Source organism: Desmodus rotundus, chromosome 1, assembly GCF_022682495.2.
Source record: "Desmodus rotundus isolate HL8 chromosome 1, HLdesRot8A.1, whole genome shotgun sequence".
Taxonomy (NCBI): domain Eukaryota; kingdom Metazoa; phylum Chordata; class Mammalia; order Chiroptera; family Phyllostomidae; genus Desmodus; species Desmodus rotundus.
Window position 1 is genome coordinate 73,619,142 of NC_071387.1, and position 20,867 is coordinate 73,640,008.

The 20,867-nt window shown below is 36.7% G+C and overlaps 1 protein-coding gene across 6 annotated transcripts in view; it reads right to left on the reverse strand.

The window, feature by feature from the left end:
- Positions 1–525: 525 nt before the first annotated feature.
- LINGO2 (leucine rich repeat and Ig domain containing 2) overlaps positions 526–20,867 on the reverse strand; it is a 1,230,686-nt gene continuing 1,210,344 nt past the window's right edge. For all 6 annotated transcript variants that reach the window (XM_071221630.1, XM_071221629.1, XM_045193700.3 and 3 more), the window contains one exon: positions 526–4,257. In XM_071221630.1, coding sequence (XP_071077731.1) covers positions 2,402–4,222 — 1,821 coding nt within the window. In that variant the 5' untranslated portion in view covers positions 4,223–4,257 and the 3' untranslated portion in view covers positions 526–2,401. The remainder of the gene's footprint in view (positions 4,258–20,867) is intronic.

Genomic DNA, 20,867 nt, shown 5'->3' on the forward strand with positions numbered 1-20,867 from the left:
AGCTATTTTTGGATAATTTTGACAGAAAATAGCAGTTAAATTACAAAGCCTTTTTAACTGCTCAATGTTTCTTTTCCTCTCTCTCCTCTCTCTCTCCACCCCCCCTTCTCTTTTTTTGTTGTAGTTAGACAATTAGTTAGGTACTTCTTCCACACAATATTGCAAAATTATGATAAAGTATTTCCTATTCAGTTTTGGAGACTATTTCTCCACTTTAACTTTGTTCTTTTTTTTTTTAAATTTGAAAGACCCATTTCTTTTGCACACAATTTGAAATTTTGCTAGAATTTACAACAGATCTTGATTTGTATTCTTACACATAAATTTGGTAATTGCCATAAGTGGGGAATTAATTTCTAAAAGATCTATGATAATCATCAGGAAAGTCAAATTAAAAATGATTCAAAGAGCAATTCTTCAATCTTTATGTCATTTTTCACCCTTTATTAAGAGAGAAATGGGTTTAACCATGCTGCTATCCAATTGACAAAACAATTTTTGGACCTGTCACTTTTTGGGGGGGGATTTAATTTTATTGAAATTGCTCAAAATTTTAAGTATTAAAACAAATGCCAGCTTTTTGAAAGCCATACCCCCACTCTGACATGCCAAGAGAAAAAGTTTATATCCCAGCTTATGTGCTGTCCAAAAGGAGCTAATTTTCAGGTTCCTCTCAACATGTGTAAAGTGTAGAAATTTCCTCTCTGTTCTATGCTGATTAAATCTATCACATTTCATGAATATACTCTATATTTAATGCTTTCTCAGATCATATGACTATATGCTTTGAAAACACATTCATTCAACATTTAGCCAAATGGAATTATATCTTCTTTGAACCAAATCACTAGTGGCAATGGCATGATACCATTTAAAAAAAAACTATAATATTTTAACTTTGAGTAACAATTATTAATGCAAATTGAATTGGGCAACATCCTTGAGTTAGAGCAGTAAAAATGTCAGCACAATTTAACCTATTCATAGGGGCATTATCTTAGTTTTTCCTCATTAGAGGAAAAAAAATGGTAAGTGCTTTTTAATCTACCTTGTTTCGCCTTACTTCTTTAAAAACAAGACAGATTTCTCTTGGTCTACACGTGATAATTTTCAAAATAAAATCTGATTTTCTGCTTAGTCAGGAAGCAGGGAGAAATGCTGAAGTTACCCCATTCAAGGTAATACTTTGTCTGTAGCATTTGAATAGAGTCTATTCAATAGACAGTATAAGAGTGGCTAGATGTTTCCTTGGGCTGACAATCCAGCCGTCAGACAGATTCTTAGTTGCATTAGCATCACGTTACACATAGATCACCCTGGTTTGTGTTGGCATCTGAGAAGAACTTATTCAGAGAACTTTTGAACATCTGAATTCTGGATCTAAGCTATCAGATAAATATTACCCCATGAGTATACTATATACCAATTATATTCGCCTTCATTTTCTGTTAACGCATTAATAGCAACTGATGGGAGTAAAATCAAGTTGTCCTTAAATGGGTCATTTTCATTCTTATCACCTACCTTGTGTTTTTCAGGTGCAACTAGTGGCCTACCACCTTCAGGAGAAACCAAGGGCTTCGTTACAGTAAACTGGTCCAGTGTGATATCACAAGTATAAAAATATTCCATTCTGTATCAAAACTAGGCACATGCCTTTATTTAAAGTAACAGGAGTTAACAGAGTTGAACAGTTTTGCCTTGGGTCTTGTTTCTTGACATCCTACATGAGACAAGCACATCTTTCAATGTATCTCCGCCCACAACTCTGGGGATCTAGTTTCAGGGTTATCTGTATGTAAAGGAAGGTGAAATCACACTTGGATCTATAGTGGTGACTAACTAAAAGCACAACCTCTCATTCATATTGCTTTAAAACATATACAGCATATATGTTTCAAAAAATGGAAGAGTAAAGAATATATTGATTTCTTTGTGGTGTTGAACCGACAATATGATATGATGCAAGGATTTAATAAATGATAGTCATAGATACAAATTTTTCTGTAGAGTATATTTTAGACAAATGTGTCTTTTTAATATGTAAATCCTACATTGTAGGTTGCTCCTTTTAATTTTTTCTTTTGTTTCTGCAGTGGTAGAAAATGTTGAATAACCATCCATGAGCATGAGCCAAAGGTTCAGGTTCATTACTGAGATCCCCAGAATGCCAATATTTGCAAAGCAAACAATTAGTATCCCACTGTGTGAAGGGCTTTGACACATGTCTGCCTGCCTCTAGGTGGAAAGTCTCCATAAGAAGTCCTCCTGCTTCCATGGACCCTGCTTTGTCACAGGGACAGCTACACTAAGCTGCCTTTTAACCTCGTAATTTACTGTGCCAGGTTGTCCTACTGGTTACTGACAATGACTCAGAAACAATCATATGAGTGGTAGACTTTCAAATCATTTTCATGTTGAACCTCCTGGGTCCAGCCACCTCCCCTTCCACAACAGCACCATTGTTTTTACGGGGCACATACTCAAGGTCAATGCTGTTTTTGTGCTTGCCTTTCCCTCGGCTCCACACAAAAAGGAGGAGAAAACAAAATAAAACCACTCCCAGGAATGTGAAACAGCCCATAGCTGTAGATACCAGTATTGTTTTAAGGTCCAGGGAAAAAGTATTGGCATTGGTGCCATTGGAAATGGTGTCATTGGAGTCAGTCATGTACATAGGGGTCCTGTTCGCATAAAGGAAGCGGTCTGAAGTGAATCCTTTCACAGTCAAGGAGGCTGTGAAGGTGTCATTCCCAGCAGCGTTGCTAGCAACACAAATATACATTCCACTGTCTTGATCCTGGGCAAACCGGATTTCCAAGGTGCCGTCACCCAACACGGTGGCTCTTCCATTGGACTTGGTGGTGATAAAACGCCTTCGAGGTGTCACCCAGGAGATCACAGGCTGAGGATCTCCATCAGCATTACATTCTAGCTGGACTGTCTGCCCTTCTTCCACTAGCAGATGCTGTAACTTTTTTTCACGTATTTTGGGTTTTTTGCAAGTAAAATAGAAAGAGAGGGCAGTGCTGTGGAAATCCTTGAAGGACCGCTCACGAATGGTGTCTGGGCCAGCACACATGGGCTGCTGGCCACCAAACTGCAGTGTGGGATGCCGCTGCAGGATCCAGAGGAGACGGCAGTCACAGGCCAGTGGGTTGTTGTTAATGCTCAGTACCTCCAAAGCCCTAGGGGAGGAAAAGACATTTTCTTCCAAAGTTTCCAGTAGGTTCTGAGACACATTGAGCACACGAAGGAAGCGGAGCCCTTGGAAGGAGTGAGGCTCAATGGTACGGAGCTGGGCCCCCACTATATGAAGCTCCTGAAGGCGGATCAGGTCAGAGAACATTCCTGCTTCAATAGTGCTGATGGGATTGTAGGAGAGGTTAAGGTGGGTCAGATATACCAGGTGCTTGAAGGCAAGGAAGGGTACCATAGACAGGTTGGTATTGGTGATCGAGAGAGATGTGAGGTTGAGACCATAGAGGCTATTGGCAGGCATCATATCCAGTAAAGGCCAATAGTCAATCTCTAGGTGTTTCAGGTGGAACAATCTTTTAAAGGCATACACAGGCATACTGTTGATATTGAGATGCTTCAGATGCAGGCTGATGAGGCTGCGGAGGTGGGAGAGGGCTTCTGTTGGTACAGCTGTTAGGTTGCATTTCTCCAGGGTGAGCTGCTCCAAGCTAAGCAGCCCACTGAAGGCCCTGTGTGATATATAAACCAAATCATTGTCCCCCACTTCTAGAGACTTCAGGTTATGTAGATCTTGGAACATGTAGTCCAGTAAGATGACAATCTTATTCTCACTAATGTCAAGCTTGGTGAGGTTGGACAGCCCTGTGAATACCCCCAAAGGGACCAACTTTAAGCGATTGCCTTTTAGGCGGAGGGAACGCAGGTTAAAGAGATTGTTAAATGCTCCTGGCTCCACATTTGCGATGATGTTGTCACTCAAGTCTATCTCTTCTAGTAGAGGGTATGATATGAATTCTTCAGGGTTGATGCTTTTCAGTCTGTTCTTGCTGAGGTCCAAGATTTTGGTCTCGATGGGAATGCCCTCTGGGATGGCGATCAGTCGCCTTCTGTGGCAGCTAACAGATTTGTTCTGGGCAGAGCACTCACAGCGAGCAGGGCAGCCAATGGTGGACCCCATGAAGATTAACACCACAGCCAGACCCAGGAATGGCTGCCAACATGATATGGCCGTGTGAAGCATGACTCCACCTCTTAGTCTACACCTTGGTCACGGGCCTGCAGGCAAAGGGGCAAGAGAGAGAAGAAGAAACATTGAGTCAGGACATGGGAATGGTAAAGGGACATAAATAAGGCAGACATATAATAGAAAGAACCCTTGATTTGTCATCACACAGATCTGGACTTAACTCTGAGAGCTTCAAGTATTAGCAACATGGTCTTGGATAAGTTACTTCACCTCCTTGCATTCCAGTTTTCTTGGTTATAACATGGAAATAATGAGAATGATAAAAGAAGTTCCTTAGAGTTACCACAATTACAGTATTTGACAATTATAAAAAAACTATTACAGTGTATAACACAGACTGTGAGGCAAAGCAACATATATTTTACAAAAGGCTCTAAGTTGAACTCAGATAAAACAGAGATCAGTGACTAAGAGAAAACTGATTCAGTTTGAATCAGTGTCAGTGTCTCTAATGTTTAGGACATCATCCTGTGTTTGAAAAAGAGCTAATAGAAACTCCACTCAACATCAGGCCCTTAGGTTCAAAGGACAAAACAAAATTTATATTCGGTGTAAGAGCTTGGGACTTTTTTCCTACATGTATAGTAAAAGAACTTTCAATTAGGAGGTATACTTTCAGAATTCAGTAACTTTGATCTATGAAAAGATTTTCTATTTTGAGATAAACAAAAAGATCCTCAAACTCTGTATTCTTTGTGTTTGTATAGAGATGGGGCAGAATCAAGGCACCAAAATAGCGTGATGATGAAAATGTTTTCTTAAATTTTTAGGTTAAATAATTGAATAAATTGAAGAGTGGGGAAAATCATAATTTAAGAAAAATATTTTTAACAAATGAGCTATCATTCTTTCGTATTCAAATTCATACCCTGTGAACCTGTTAACTGAAATCAAATAGGTATCAGGTGAGACCAGAAATGAGTATGTTCTAAATGTAGATACTTAAGCAGACCTGAACGCATTGCTCAGCTGAACTACAAGAGGTGTGTTGTTGAGCTGTGCTTCTCAACCTGAGTCCCCAGGGGCACACTTCATCCACAAACACCATATCTTATGCAAGGTAAGTTTAAGATAATATTGTTAGATAAAAAGTATTTGATAAACTTCAATGTTTACTCCTGAATTGTAAAAGGACAATTAGTAAGAGTATAATTCTCCAGTTACAGTTTGTACATATATGTCTATATCTCTACGTATAGCTGTGGATTTACATCTGAACAAATCATCCATTAAAAAACCCCACAAAAACCTAGGATCAGCCTTAATGGTGAGTAACTAGAAAAATGCTCCCCAATATGTAGAAGCAAGCAAAGACACAGGAAGTGCTAGCAAAATCAATTATATAGGAACATAAGAGTTGTAATTAATGTCTGTCTTGAAAACTAACAAAAAATCAACTGAAAAATTCTAACACAAAGGAGAATTAAGTAAATTAATATTATAGAATATAATTTTTTATATATAAAACACAGAAAATATTATTGAAAAAGTGATTTCAGTCACACCACCTTTGAAAAAAATCAAATTCTTTAGAATAAATTTAATAAGAAATACACAGAACTCACAGGACAAAACTTTCCAAAAAGGAGATATAGTATATATTTCAGTAGAAAGACTTGACATTATAGATGATTCTTCTTTGATAAATACATATATTACAAAGATTATTTTTGGACATGAAAAATTCTAGAGTTCATTCAAAAGACTATATATATGAGGATAATCAGAAACAAAAATAGTAGTGGAAACAGACTTACCCTACAAGATATTTAAACATAAGTTGTAAAACTGTAAATAATAAAGGAACACAATACTGACACAAAAATATGCAGTTAATGAAATGGAAGCATAAGGAATTATATCTAAATATATTTGAAAAGTTAGTATACACGAAAGGTTGCATTTTAATTCAGTGAGAAAAATATAGATGATTGGCTGTTATTGGCTAGCTATTTAGCAGGAAAAGTTGCACATAAACTTCACTAAAATAAATTTCAAAAAAATAAATTCCAGGTAAATTAGGAAGTTAAAATGCAAGAAAAAATAATATACTAAAAGAAATTTCAATAATTTTATTATAGAGTTGAAAAGCATTTTCTATGACTCAAGTTAGAAATCATGAAAGAAAACAAGCATCTGTCTAATTTTATGCACTTAAAAATAATAGTATAACAAGAATTAAACAACGCACACACAAAGACAATTGCTAAATTGTAGAATATATTTGAAACTCTTAATATGAGAGATTAAAAATAGTACTAAATAAATGGCTCTTATTAATCAATAAGAAAAAGAGGTGAATGTAATAAAAACTAAAAATAATAAATATATGAAAAGATCACCAACTTCATTACTAAGCAAAGAAATGCAAATTAAATAAGAGTTACATCATTTTTGCCTGTCAGATGGACAAAGTACAATAATTATTTTTACCCAGAATTAACAAGGGAAGAAGGAACTGATGGAAGGAATATAAACTGGTAACAACTTTCCAAAGGTTAGATACAGCAATGAGTAGGCTAATTAATATATTAAATTTAAATAAATTGACATTCTGCTTTTTCATTCCTTTGAATCCCTTTTTTCTTGGTTAATTGAATCAATTTACTATAATAACTTTATTGAGGTATGATTGACATACAAAAAGCTATACATATTTAATATATATATGTGACTTTGGAGATAAGTATTCAATATTATATTTGGAGAGATATATTTATGCTATATTATACCCACCACCTCCAACCTTTTTCCATATTTGTCTTTGGAAACATAGACAAGTTAAAGAGCTCTTCTAGACAGCAGGTAGCTAGTTCTTGCTTTTGAATCATCTGATGATCTTTGCAATCTGTTTTGTTAGATTGATTTGTCTATTTAAACTAAAGTCGTATTTAGGTATGCTATTTTGTTATTTGTTGTCTACTTGTGGCTTGAAATTTTCTGTTTTCTTTCTCCTTTCTTGTCTTATTGTTTTAACCAATTAGTTTTTACTATTACACTTCAATTTCTCTCAATTTTCCTGTATATTTATTTACATTATTTGTATTTGTTGTTCTAGGGATTATGCTTTACATCTTCAGTTTATAACAATGTACTTAGAGTTATCAAATTGCTTTAGGTAAAATATATAGTAGCCTTGCAACAGCGTATTTCCATTTATCCCTTCCCCCCAATTTTTGGTGGAGTGAAGTGTGTGTTCTAGGCAAAGTGAATAGTCTGTGCAAACACATGGAAATGATGGAGAGCATGCTGGGATGGGGGAATTAAAGTATTCCAGAATGGCTGGAGAAGAAACAGGAGAGAATGGAGGCTGAAGAGATAATTGGGGGAATGAATTACAAGCTGTGATAAGCTGTTTTCACTTTATCCTGAGGGCAATGACCAGCCATTAAAGTGTTTTATGAAAAATAGTGGTATGATCAGATTTACATTTTGAGAAGATTAATCTGACTGCAGCATGAAAAGCCAACTTGCAGGAGGGAAAAACTTGAAGCTGGAAATGCAGAACGCTGTTACATTAAATCAAACCAGAATAACAGTGGTTCCTGATCGGGGTCATAGGAGTGGGCTTGGATAAATGGACAGTTTCGAGAGAGATTTTGAAGCAGAATAGAAATGCTTTAGTTAAAGATTGACTGTGAGGAGAGGAAGAGGTAAAGATAATTGCTAGCCTTTTGTCAAATGGATTGGGCCTGGTCATTCCCTGAGATGGCAAGCTTAAGAGCAGTAACAAAATGAGGAATTCCTGCTTCCCTCATATATGTCCACACTGGGCCAAGATGTGCGGGTTGCCTGGGCAGATTAATGATTTTATACTTTAAGAAATAACATTTGTCAAATATTTTTTAGTATTTCTTTGGTAAGACAAGAAAAATATGTTTTCTATTACAATTATATGACTATGTTCAAGATTAAAGTTTTATTACATACTCTGTACTTTTTAGTGTATTTGAAATTGCTGGTAAAGAATGAGATTTTAAAAATTTCACTGAAGAGTACAGTCTTTTTTAATTGTTGTTCTATTAGAGTTCCAGTTTTCCCCTGTTGTTCTCCCCTGCCCTGCCCACCGCCACTCCCACAGGCAATCCCCACCCCATTGTCCCTGTCATGGGTCATTTACACTTGTTGTTTGAAGAGGACAGCCTTTTCTGGCAGTGTTTGTTCGATATACATATTCCTATTAGATAAGGAGATAACTGACATCCTATTTCTGATCTATTTCACCAATGAGTTAGGGAACAGTTATTTTATTGCTTAAACCCCTTAACTTGGCCCTGTGTGTGTCTAACATGGAAATGACAGTATCTAATTCAATCATGGCAGCAACTTAACCAGGCAGGAGCACAAATTAGGCAGAGAGTATTAGCATTTTTTTCCCTTGAGAAATGGTTATTTTGGTTCCAGTCAAAGTGAAGGACAATTACAAAGAAGGATGGATAAGTACAGAGCAAGTAGGCCGCAACCTCCCTTCAGATCTAGAATACTGTAACAGTGATTGAAAATTAAAAAAAATCATAATATACTAATTAAGTAGTAATTATAGAATAAGTTGTACTAACAGACTCATAGAAGAATCATAGAAGATTCATCTGTTAAAGGTTTCCTTATGAGTAATTTGTAGATATCAGCAATCGCAGTTCCTGCCTGATCAAGGAACGATCCTGACTACAAGAACTGGACAGACATCAGCAATTCATATCAGAACTTGCAGAAACGCTGCCTGCACACCCTGCTCCTGAATATCAGCAGTAAAACTAGAATGGAGCAGTGGACCTACATGATGACCCATGCAGGAGATCACAATGAGACCACCCGGGTGCAGAGCTGAGAAACTACACGTCGGCAGAATTTCCTCAGTAATACCCCCTTCCCACAGTTCCCATATATAACCTAGCCAGGATGCCTGAGGTGCAAAGATGGTTTTGAAGGTATGGGCCTGCCATCTTCTCAGGTGGTGGACTCCTGAATAAACCCCTTTCCTTTTCAACCAGTACCTGGCTCATGAATTTGGATTTCATGTGATGGGAAGCCAGACTTATGAGTCATTTTCCTGGTTTCAGTACCTCTCCCATTCTGGTACTGTCTCAGCTAGGCAGACGGAGATAATTTTGGGTCATAGCTCATCATAGTTTCTTGATGTAGTTTGAAAACTATTTAGGAAGGTTGTGCGTTGTTATTCTTATCACATATATTTCTGTTTTAGTCTAGAAGGGCAACCTGCTGACTCCATTTAGCTTTCACTGTCAGTAAAAGTTGTACGATCAAAGCCTTATCATAGCGTCCAACTGTGTCCAAGGCTTGACAAGAAGAACTTCATTTTGTTAAGAATAAAGCAGGAAACTATAATCTTCAGGGATATGACTAGGGACTTTCCATTGATTCTGATCAAAGTGACACTCAGGCATAATGATTGGTATGTGTGCTGGGTATTGTCATACTTACACTTTTTGTGTTCTGGGTACTTATTTACAGCACATTCTATTAGTGAAAGAAAAACAAAAACTTCAGGAAGTAGACTTAAAGAAGTAATGTGGAAGAATAGAAATAGAAAAAATTTGGACTCCATAATATGTGGTTCAAATTCTGAGTTTAACATTTGTTAGCTGTGGGATGTGGGTAGGCTGATAACATCTTTGCTTCTCATCATCTCCTGTTAGTCTGTGAGAACAAAGCAGAAAGGATAACAGGTGGTATATATCAAGTGCATAGCACACAAATAATAGCTGCCATTACTATAATTTTTATGAGATAATTGAGGCAATATCCAACAAGACAGAAGGCATGCCAAAGAAAGACAAGGATTTTCTCTGGGGACAGATTAGGAGGACACTGGAGAAGGAGGTCCTCAAACAAGTGATACAGTGATAAAGAGAAATCAATTGATAGACTGGAGAAGGAAAAATGGACAATTTCAGACAGCCACCATTTTTATAAAATACAAGTAAAAAAGGAAGGAGGTGATGGTTGTATGTTGTTTAAGAAGAAATTTTAGAAGAGAAATAGCTATTTTGATGGATGATAAGGTAATGATAAACTGCTTAGCCTGGGAATTCTAAGATTAATTTAGTTCTCTGGCAACTGAACAACGGCACAGAACAATAAATGGATAGCATAGAAATCTCTTTAAACCTTCACACTAGCTGATGATAGGATTTTTTTCCAGTAAAGTTATTTCACAAATGGAGAGAGGTGGGTGATGAGGGAAGTGAGGTGGGAAAAAATCATTTAATGAATAAAGGTGTCCAAAATACATCTGAGGTTCTGAGGTTCTAACTTCCAGGCATCTAATACTGTAAATTTGGTCTGTGCCTAAATTAGATAATGAAGATTGGGAAACTTGTATAAAACATTTGGAAACTAAGAGAAATCATTTTTAGTGTGAGCAAGTCTTGCGTCACTAGGTTTACCTAAGTTCTTTGAAGGACCCAAGTGAACTTGAGATTGAACCCCCAAATTCCTCACATGGCAGGAAACATTGGATTGGAACTATTTTTCTAAAGAATAAAATTTATCTTTCTATATGATTTCCAGTTATTCTCCAAAGCATTGTATTTTTACCTTTTTCTTTCTACTTATTTTTGGAAAGGAGGAAATGAAAACTTTCAATATTAAGGCTCAATTTGAAGAACATTTAAGGTGGAAATAGCCAACATGAGAGCCAGATTTAGAAAGTACCCAATAAGTTTTATATTATAAGAAATTATTTTTAAAGTAAAAATTACAAATGTAATGATAAAATTACTCAGTGGCTCATGCAGGTAGGTAAACAGGTACCCACCACGGTAGATACTTCTCAGTTAACCATGTGCAAATTAGCATTTCTGTAAACAACTGAAAATATAGCATTTTGATTTCTAGTTTCTTGGATAGAGACCAATAAATGCTTGCAATTATCATTTCGTTAGAATCCTATATAGATGTTAGATTCTATCTGTATCAAAATTAGCTCTTCATGTGATTTTATGCACTGAAATTGATATAAAATGATCATACAACTAATAAATAGAACAAGCAGGACTTGTGGATGTAGTCAAATGATGTCTTAATTTTTTCCCTCTATTGTCCCTTTGTAATTTATTGAGGAGAGGTGAGGGGATCAGAAAAGTTCTTATTTCATGGGAACTGTCATGGATAACTTAGTGCTCTATGTGACTGGCCAATTTTAAAGATGATTCCCCTTATGGGGCAATTTCTGGGGCTCTTTGGGACCCACAATCAAGAGATATCTTATTGGCAGTTTCCTTGGTCTGGATGAGTAAACCTCTGTTCTGGTTTGTTCAGTACTCATTCTGCAGTCCCTAGGAATACTCACTTCCAGCTAGTATTTGCTGAGGCTCCATTACCCTCCAAGATGGCATTATTGAAAGGACCTAAGATAACTCTCATACTGGCTCTATCACACATGTTGCCCTCATTTGGCTTGGGGAATATCACTTGTCCAGGAAACCCCTGTAAATGCAGAAAAGTCCTAATACAGCAGCAAATTCCTTCACCACAAAAGAGGCTGTCTAACTTAATATTTGTTCCACTATAGTGGAAGACTGAAAAATTCCACAAGTCTTGTTGTAGTGCTTGTCTCTTGACTTCAGGAGATGGAGAAAGCACCCTTATTGCTTGTTGAGTCATTTTCCTAAGGTTAGCCCTAATAAGGAATGGAGCCAATACTTCTATGCAGAATCTTTTAACTTCAAAAGCAGAGCCCTAACCTTTACCCTGTACTCCTTCCATCTTTTGTTATACATTATCACGAATACATCTCATCCAAGACAGCAAATATAACTATTTTTAAAATTATTTTATTGTTGTTCAGAGTTGTCTGCATTTTCCCCCCACCACTAGCACCCACCCTAGCCAAACCAACCTCCCTCCCTTGCTTCCACTCTCCTTCTTGGTTTTGTCCATGAGTCCTTTAGAGTAGTTCCTGAAAACCCTTTCCCCTACTGTACCCTCCCCCCTCCCCTCTGGCTATTGTTAGATTGTTCTTAATTTCCGTATCACTGGTTATATTTTGCTAGCTTTTTTCTTTTGTTGATTATTTTCCAGGTAAAGGTGAGATCATATGGTATTTGTCCCTCACCACCTGAAGTGGTATGCTTATTTCATTTAGCATAATCCTCTCCAGTTCTATCCAAGCTGTCCCAAAGGGTAGGAGCTCCTTCTTTCTCTCTGCTGCATAGTATTCCATTGTGTAAATGTACCATTGTTTTATGATCCACTCATTTACTGATAGGCACTTAGGTTGCTTCCAGTACTTGGCTATTGTAAATTGTGCTGCTATAAACATTGGGGTACATAGGTTCTTTTGGATTGGTGTTTCAGGGATCTTAGGATATAATCCCAGCAGTGGAATTGCTGGGTCAAAAGGCAGTTCCATTTTTAGTTTTCTGAGGAAATTCCACAGTGGCCTCACCAGTCTGCATTCCCACTGGCAGTGCACTAGGGTTCCCTTTTCTCCACATCCTCTCCAACACTTGTTTGTTTATTTGTTTATGCTGGCCATCCTGACCGGTATGAAGTGGTATCTCATTGTGGTTTTAATTTACATCTCTCTGATGGCTAGTGATGCTAAGCATATTTTCATATGTCTCGAGGCCCTCTGTATGTCCTTAGAGAAGTGCTGTTCAAGTCTTCTGCCCATTTTTTAATTGGGTTTTTTGTCTTCCTGGAGTGGAGTTGTGTGAGTTCTTTATATATTTTGGAGATCAAACCCTTGTCCAGGGTATCATTGGCAAATACGTTTTCCCATTTGGTTGTTTCTGTTTTCCTTTTAATGCTGTTTTCTTTAGCTATGCAGAAGCTTTTTATTTTGATGAGGTCACATTTGTTTCTTCTTTCCTTTATCTCCCTTGCTCTAGAGGACATGTCTCTGAGGATGTTGCTGTGTGGAATGTCTGAGATTTTTCTGCCAATATTTTCCTCTAGGACCTTCGTGATGTCATGACTTATATTTAAGTCTTTTATCCACCTTGAATTTATTTTTGTGTATGGTGTAAGTGGTGATAGTGTTTCACTTTTTTGCATGTAGCTGTCCAGATGTCTCAACACCATTTGTTGAAGAGGCTATTTTTACTCCATTTTATGTTTCCTTCCCCTTTGTCAAATGTTAATTGACCATAGAGACTTGGGTTTATTTCTGGGCTCTCTATTCTGTTCCATTGGTCTACGTATCTGTTCTTATGCCAGTACCAGGCTGTTTTGATTACAGTGACCTTGTAATGTAGTTTGATATCAGGTATTGTGATCCCTCCTACTTTGTTCTTCTTTCTCAAAATTGCTGCAGCTATTTTGGGTCATTTATGGTTCCATATGAATTTCTGAAATGTTTGTTCTATATCTGTGAAAAATGTTATTGTTACTTTAATAGGGATTGTGTTGAATCTATAAATTGCTTTGTGTGGAATGGACATTTTGATGATGTTAATTTTTCCAATCCATGACCACAGTACGTGCTTCCATTTGTTTGTGTCTTTCTCAATTTCTTGCTTCAGTATTCTGTAGTTTTTTGAGTACAGGTCTTTTACCTCCTTGGTTAGTTTATTCCTAGGTACTTTAGTTTTCTTGTTGCTATATCAAATGGGATTTTTTTCCTGATTTCTGTTTCTGCAGTTTCGTTGTTGGTATACAGGAATGCCTTTGATTTCTGAGTATTGACGTTGTATCCCGATGTTTTGACAATTTCATTTATTAGGTCGAGTAGTTTTTTGGTGGGGTCTATAGGATTTTCCATGTACACTATCACGTCATCTGCAAACAATGACAATTTGACTTCCTCCTTTCCAATTTGGATGGCTTTTATTTCTTTTTCTTGTCTGATTGCTGTGGCTAGGACTTCCAATACTATGTTGAATAGGAGTGGTGAGAGAGGGCATCCTTGTCTTGTTCCTGATCTTAGTGGGAAAGCTCTAAGTTTTTGTCCATTGAGTATGATGTTGGCTGTAGGTCTCTCATATATGGCCTTTATTATGTTGAGGAATGCTCCCTCTAGTCCTATTTGCTGAGTGTTTTTATCATAAATGGGTGCTGGACTTTATGAAATGCTTTTTCTGTATCTATTGATATGATCATGTGATTTTTGTGTTTGCTTTTGTTTATGTGGTGTATTATGTTTATTGATTTGCAAATATTGTACCATCCCTGCATCCCAGGGATAAATACCACTTGCTCATGGTATATGATCCTTTTAATGTATTGCTGGATGCAGTTTGCCAATATTGTGTTGAGGAGTTTAGTGTCTGTGTTCATCAGCGATATTGGCCTGAAGTTTTCTTTCTTTGTTATGTTTTTATTTGATTTTGGGATTAGGATGATGTTGGCTTCATCAAACGAGTTTGGGAGTCTTCCATCTTCTAGAATTTTTTGGAATAATCTTTGAAGGATAGGGGTTAGCTCTCCCTTAAATGGTCTGTAGAATTCTCCTGTGAAACCATCTGGGCCAGGGCTTTTGTGTGTCGGAAGCTTATTGATTAGTGCTTCAATTTCATCAGGTGTTATTGGTCTGTTCAGGTTTTCTGCTTCTTCTTCATTCAGTTTTGGAAGATTATATTCTTCTAGAAGTTTGTGCATTTCATCTAGGTTTTCAAATTTCTTAGCATATAGTTCTTCATAGTGATTTCTTTGAATCCTTGTATTTCTGTGGTATCAGTTGTAATCTCTCTTCCTTCATTTCTGATTGTATTTATTTGGGTCCTCTTTTTTTTTTTTTCATGAGCCTGCTTAAAGGCTTGTTGATTTTGTGTATCTTTTCAAAGAACCAGCTCCTGGATTCATCGATCCTTAGAATTGTGCTTTTAGTCTTTATGTCCTTTAACTCTGCTCTGATCTTGGTTTTTTCCTTCCTCTACTTGCTCTGGGCTGTCTTTGCTGTTGTTCCTGGAGTTCTTTTAGGCGTAGGGTTAGGTTGTTTATTTGAAATGTTTCTATCTTTTTTAGGTAGAACTGTATCACTATGAACTTCCCTCTCAGGACTGCCTTCACTGTGTTCCGTAAGTTTTGTACTGTTTTGAGTTTATTTTCACTTGTTTCCAGAAACTTTTTGATTTCTCCCCTAATCTCATTCTTGACCCATTCATTGTTTAATAGCATGCTATTCAATCTCCATGAGTTTGAGTATTTTGGGTTTTTTTCCTTGAGGTTGGTTTTTACTTTCAGTTATTTGTGGTTGGAGAAAATGCTTGCTATGATTTTAATTTTCTTGAACTTGTTTAGGTTTGTTTTGTGTCCTATCATGTGGTCCATCTTTGAAAATGTTTTGTGTGCATTTGAAAAGAATGTGTATTTTGCTTCTTTGGGATGAAAACTCTCTATATATCAGTTAAATCCATTTCATCTAGGGCATTGTTCAATGCCACAATATCTTTGTGCATATTTTGTTTGGAAGATCTGTCCATTTTTGACAGGGGGGTGTTAAAATCCCCTACTATGTTGCAGTCAATATCTTTCTTCATGTTCTCCAAGATTTTATTTGTGTGCTTATGTATTTATTTATGTGTTTATATATATTTACAATATTTATGTCTTCTTGATTGATTCTTCCCTTGACTATTATGAAGTGACCTTCTGGGTCTCTTTTTATGGCCCTTTTTTGAATTTTATTTTGTCTGATATGAGTATAGCTACCCCCGCTTTTTTTTTTTCTTTCCTGTCCATTTGCTTGGAAAATTTCTTTCCAGCCTTTCACTTTCATTCTGTGTATGTCTTTTGTTCTGAGGTGGGTCTCTTGTAGGCAGCATATATGTGGGTCATGCTTTCTTATCCATGCAGCTATTTCTATGTCTTTTGATTGGAGCTTTTAATCCATTGACATTTAAGGTTATTGTTGATAGTTACTTATTCATTGCCATTTTTTCCTACCTGTGTTCCTCTCTCTCTCATTCTTTTCCTTCTTTTTCTTAAAGCAGTCCCTTTAGCATCTCTTGCAGAACTGGTTTGGTAGAGGTGTATTCTTTTAGACTTCTTTTTTTCTGAGAAGCTCCTTATTTGACCTTCCATCTTAATTGAGAGCCCTGCTGGGTAAAGTAGTCTTGGTTGCAGGCCTCTGGTTCTCATTACTTGGAATATTTTTTTGCCATTCCCTTCTGGCTTGGAGCATTTCCATTGAGAATTCAGCTGCTAACCTTATTGGGGCTCTCTTGTATGTTACTTCCTGTTTCTCCCCTGCTGCCTTTAAGATTCTCTCTTTTTCATGGAATTTTGCCATTTTAATTGTGATGTGTCTTGAAGTGGGCCTCTTTGGGTTCCTCTTGATTGGTACCCTCTGTGTTTCCTGGATTTGTATGACTTTTTCTCTCATCAAATTAGGGAAATTTTCCATGATTACTTTTTCACACAGATTTTCTATCCCTTGTTCTTCTTCTCTTTCTGGTATCCCTATTATATGGACATTATTGTGTTTCATGTTGTCCTGCATTTCCCTTAATCCCTCTTCATTCTCTTGGAGACTCTTTTCCTTTTCTTGCTCTTTCTGGGTGTTTTTTTCTACCTTGTCATCCAGTTTGCTGATCTGATCCTCTGCTTCATCGAGCCTGCTCTTGATTCCTTCTACTGTGTTGTTCAATTCAGAAATTGTATTCTTCATTTCCTTTTGGTCCTTGTTGATAGTTTCTATTTCCTTTTTCATGTTGATATAGTTTGCAGTGAGTTCATTGTAGTTTCCCTGTAGTTTCTGGTAATTCTTTGTGAGCTCACTGAACTTCCTGATAATCACTGCTTTGAACCTTATAGCTAATAGTTGACCTGCCTCTATTTCATTTAGCATTCTTTCTGAGGCTTCCTCCTTTCTGTTCATTTGGGGATTGTTTCTTTGTCTACCCATTGTTTCTGAGACTCTTCTTGTTAGCCTCTGCTTTTTAAATTGATCTGTTCTGACCCCCTGGGTTTCTAGTGTGAACTTCTATGGTAGGAGACCTGGGAGATTCAGTGGTGCAGTCACCTTGATCTCCTGAGCTTGCTGGTCTTGGGTTGTCATTTATATTGGCTCTCTGTATGTCATTGGGTTTTGATTGTTGTTGGGTCTTTCTTTGGTGGGTCCTTCCCTCCAGCTGGTTAACTGAGGGTCACTCTGTCCACCATGTCTTGCATTATGTTTTGCAGGTGTAGGCAGGTTGTGTTGATGCTGGCTCTTCTGTGTGTATGAGGTTTTATGGCTTCTCTCTCACTCTTGTTCAGTTTTTTGTTCTGGGTAATTTCTCCACCATTTAGTTGTATTTCCAGATTGGTGCTGGGTTGAAGTTAGTTTGGCTTCTACTCCCTCCTTCACCTTTTTCCATTATTATCTGTTGGTGGTTCCTTTGTTGTTGGGTTTCCTCTTCCAGCAAGTGTACTTCCACAGCTTCCACCTACTCATCTGATTTTTCAATGTCCTCTACAATTTTTGGTCTCCAGTCATCATATATACTGGGATACCATTGGCTGTTCAATCTGTTCCTCAGAAGATTGGCTAGGTGTTTCATCTGTACACAGGGAGAAGTGGACTCCACTCCAACCTATCTCACTGCTGTCTTCTCATCTCACAACAGTGAGTGGGTCCTCTAACTCGGAGTGTGGCTGGAGCACTCAGTGCCAGTGCCGTGCCTGGTGCTACGGCAGGGAGGGAGAGGTGGTGGTCGGAGTGGTGGGGAGAAGAAAGACAATACAGACAGCTCCGCAATATCAAATATAACTATTTAAAAAAACAATTTTTGTAGTAATGCTTCCTTTTAAAAAGAGAAAAAGCTAAAATTTCTTCATCTTCCCTCTTAGCTATGCTTTGGTATCTTTTTTCATGGTTCCAAATCACTGGACTGTATCTATTTCAAAATATGAGTTCTTCTGGTAGTCAGGTGACTAGCAACATTTAGCAAAGCTTATCCTAAGACATTCATGAATAGTTTGTTAATCTTTCCTAAAACTGGAGAGCCCTCTGTTCTTGTGTTTATTTTGATCTCTTTGAAATGCAAATTATTTGCTGTTCTCCTACAGTTTTGGCTCTCTTTTTGGCTTATATAGAAATACTTGCCCATTTATAGTATGCCTATTCCACTTAAAACTTTTAAAGATAAAAGTGGTTTTTGTCTAGCTTTGAGATGTCTGTTTGAAATTATTATTAATTAAAAGTTAGTTGGCTTAAGATGCTGATGCCCTCACAAATGTGACACTCAGTGCTCCAATTCTGGAAGGCAGTATAAGGTAATGGCTGAGAGCATAGATATGCAACGATAAAAGTGTGTTTGAATCTTACCCATCTCTTACTCTCAGTTTTCTTGTTTCTGACATGAGAACAATAGTAACTATCTTACAGGGTTAATCTGAGAAGGAAATGTGATAATGTATATAAAGTCAGAGCTCTATACATGTTGGTTATTATTATTATTTAGAGAAAAGAGAATATTGCAAATGATGTCTCTTAGACATAAAATCTCTTAGTTGAAGGATGTACTAAAAACCCTTCCTGATGTAGCCATCTCCTTGGCCAGGGGTGTCAAACTCATTTTCACCAGGGCCCACATCAGCCTCACGATTGCCTTCAAAGAGCCAAAATAATTTTAGGACTATATAAATGTAACTACTCCTTAACTGTTAAGGAGTTGAAATTACATTCGGCCCTTTGAAGGCAACTGCGAGGCTGATGTAGCCCCTGGTGAAAATGAGTTTGACACCCCTGTCCTAGGCAATTTGGAGGCACTGGATTATTCTATCTGGGTAGATATTAAGGGCTGTTAAGTATCTCATAGTACAAATGAGAAAACATAATCACAACCAAGGGCAAAAATATTCCTGTTGATAATTTACTGAAATATCTCTGAAGACAGAGTTAGAAATAATTATAAAGTATGTCTTTCACATTGGCGTGAAGAAAAAAACAAACAAACAAGAACTTCATCTGCCTTTCTGTGGTAACCGTTCAGTCCCAAGATCCACTCAGGCCAATTCTGATGAGAGGTGTGACCACAGAAGACAGTTCCTTCTATTTTGTAAGATTATTGCATTTTACTTGGGAAAGTAAGATCAAATGAAGGAGAATTCTCTTTCGTGGTTTCCCCTTCAGATTCCTCAATTTTATTTATGGTTCTCTGAAAACTGGGCTCTTTGAGGTATGGGTATCCATGAATGAGTCTCTGTGGAGATTATCTGGTTTTAATTACTTAATGGGGAAGGCACCTAGACATTTTAGCTTCTTTCTTATTTCAAGCTGTTCAGACAAGATAGGTATTTTAAACCCCATCTCAAAGACCCTGGAAATGAATAAATAAACATTTCTGCCAGCTTTTGTAACAGATAAACCCTAGGATCTCAGTGGTTTTATTAGTTCTACTCCATGCAAACTGAGGGAACTATGTGTATGTGTTTTGTAGCTCCACCCTCTTCTAGATCTTTAAAGTCCTTTCTATTCCATATTGAGAAAGACAAAAAGGATTATGGGCAAAAGTTTTTGATGAATCAGACCTGACAATAACACTCAAAATTTCTGCTCATACTTCAGTAGCCAGAACTCAGTCATGTGGGTATACCTATGTTCCCATGAGGAAGAGAAAGCAGGTTTGGTAAGTAATTAGCCATTCTCTGCTGGAAAAAATGGTATTAAATATCTATTGTTATGGGTATATTTAAACTTATTATTTATATATTTATGTATATATTTATATTAATTATTTATATATTTATATTATTTATTTGTAAGTTATTTCAGAAAGGATTTAGGCATCTAGAAATGTGACCTATCTAATGTAATCTATCTAAAAAGCACTGATGTAATTCTAAATTCTAATAATTCTAGCTTCTGCCTCCCCACCCATGTTAGAGAAAAACACAATTATAACTTGCCATAGTATAGTTCAACTTTGGCATTTATTGATGTAACCAATTCTCTATCTTTGCTAGACAGAGAATTGCATCTAAAGTTCCCATTCTGTGCCTATTCTCAATTAATATAAGCCATTATTAGGTTCCTAGGTGATAGAAATTATATTTTTTTTATAGCTTTTTAGGTGAGAAGATGAAGGCAACATACCATTTTTATAGCTACTTAACAAACTAAAATATTTTCCTGATGTAAGTCATCTCTAGGGATAGGCAATCTAGAGGTCCTGGATTAGTCTAAGCAAGAACATGTAATTCTTTACATCCTAAGAAAACTCCTAACAGATTTTAGCTTCTAACTTTAAGATATTTGGGGATTTTCCTTTATTTTTAATAACTAGTGGCTGCCAATTAATTGCTTGAATTTCCTCCATAAGAGAGTGGGAAACTGTCAGAGAGGAAAGTATGTTCAATTTAACCCAATAAACACATACTAGTTACTGTCTATGTGCAAGGCAGAGCTGGGGACATAGAAATGAATAAAGGCAATTTTTATTCTCAGACACTTAATAGTCTGAAGAAAAGTCAGTAGAAAAACCCTGTCTAGTAAACAGGTTAATAATATTAATATTTTTCCAAGTTGGAATGAAATTATAACTTTAAACATCAAAGACATCTTATTATACTATTTAACATATTAAAACATTGCAAAAATAATGTCTAGTCGTGGGTAAATAAGTGAATTATCTGTGACACATCTCCTTAGGCTATTATGTAGGAATTAAAATTATGGTTATATGAGATACCTAATAACTTGGAAAATTTTTACATAAAAAATATTTAGTGAAAAAAAGTAAGATATAAA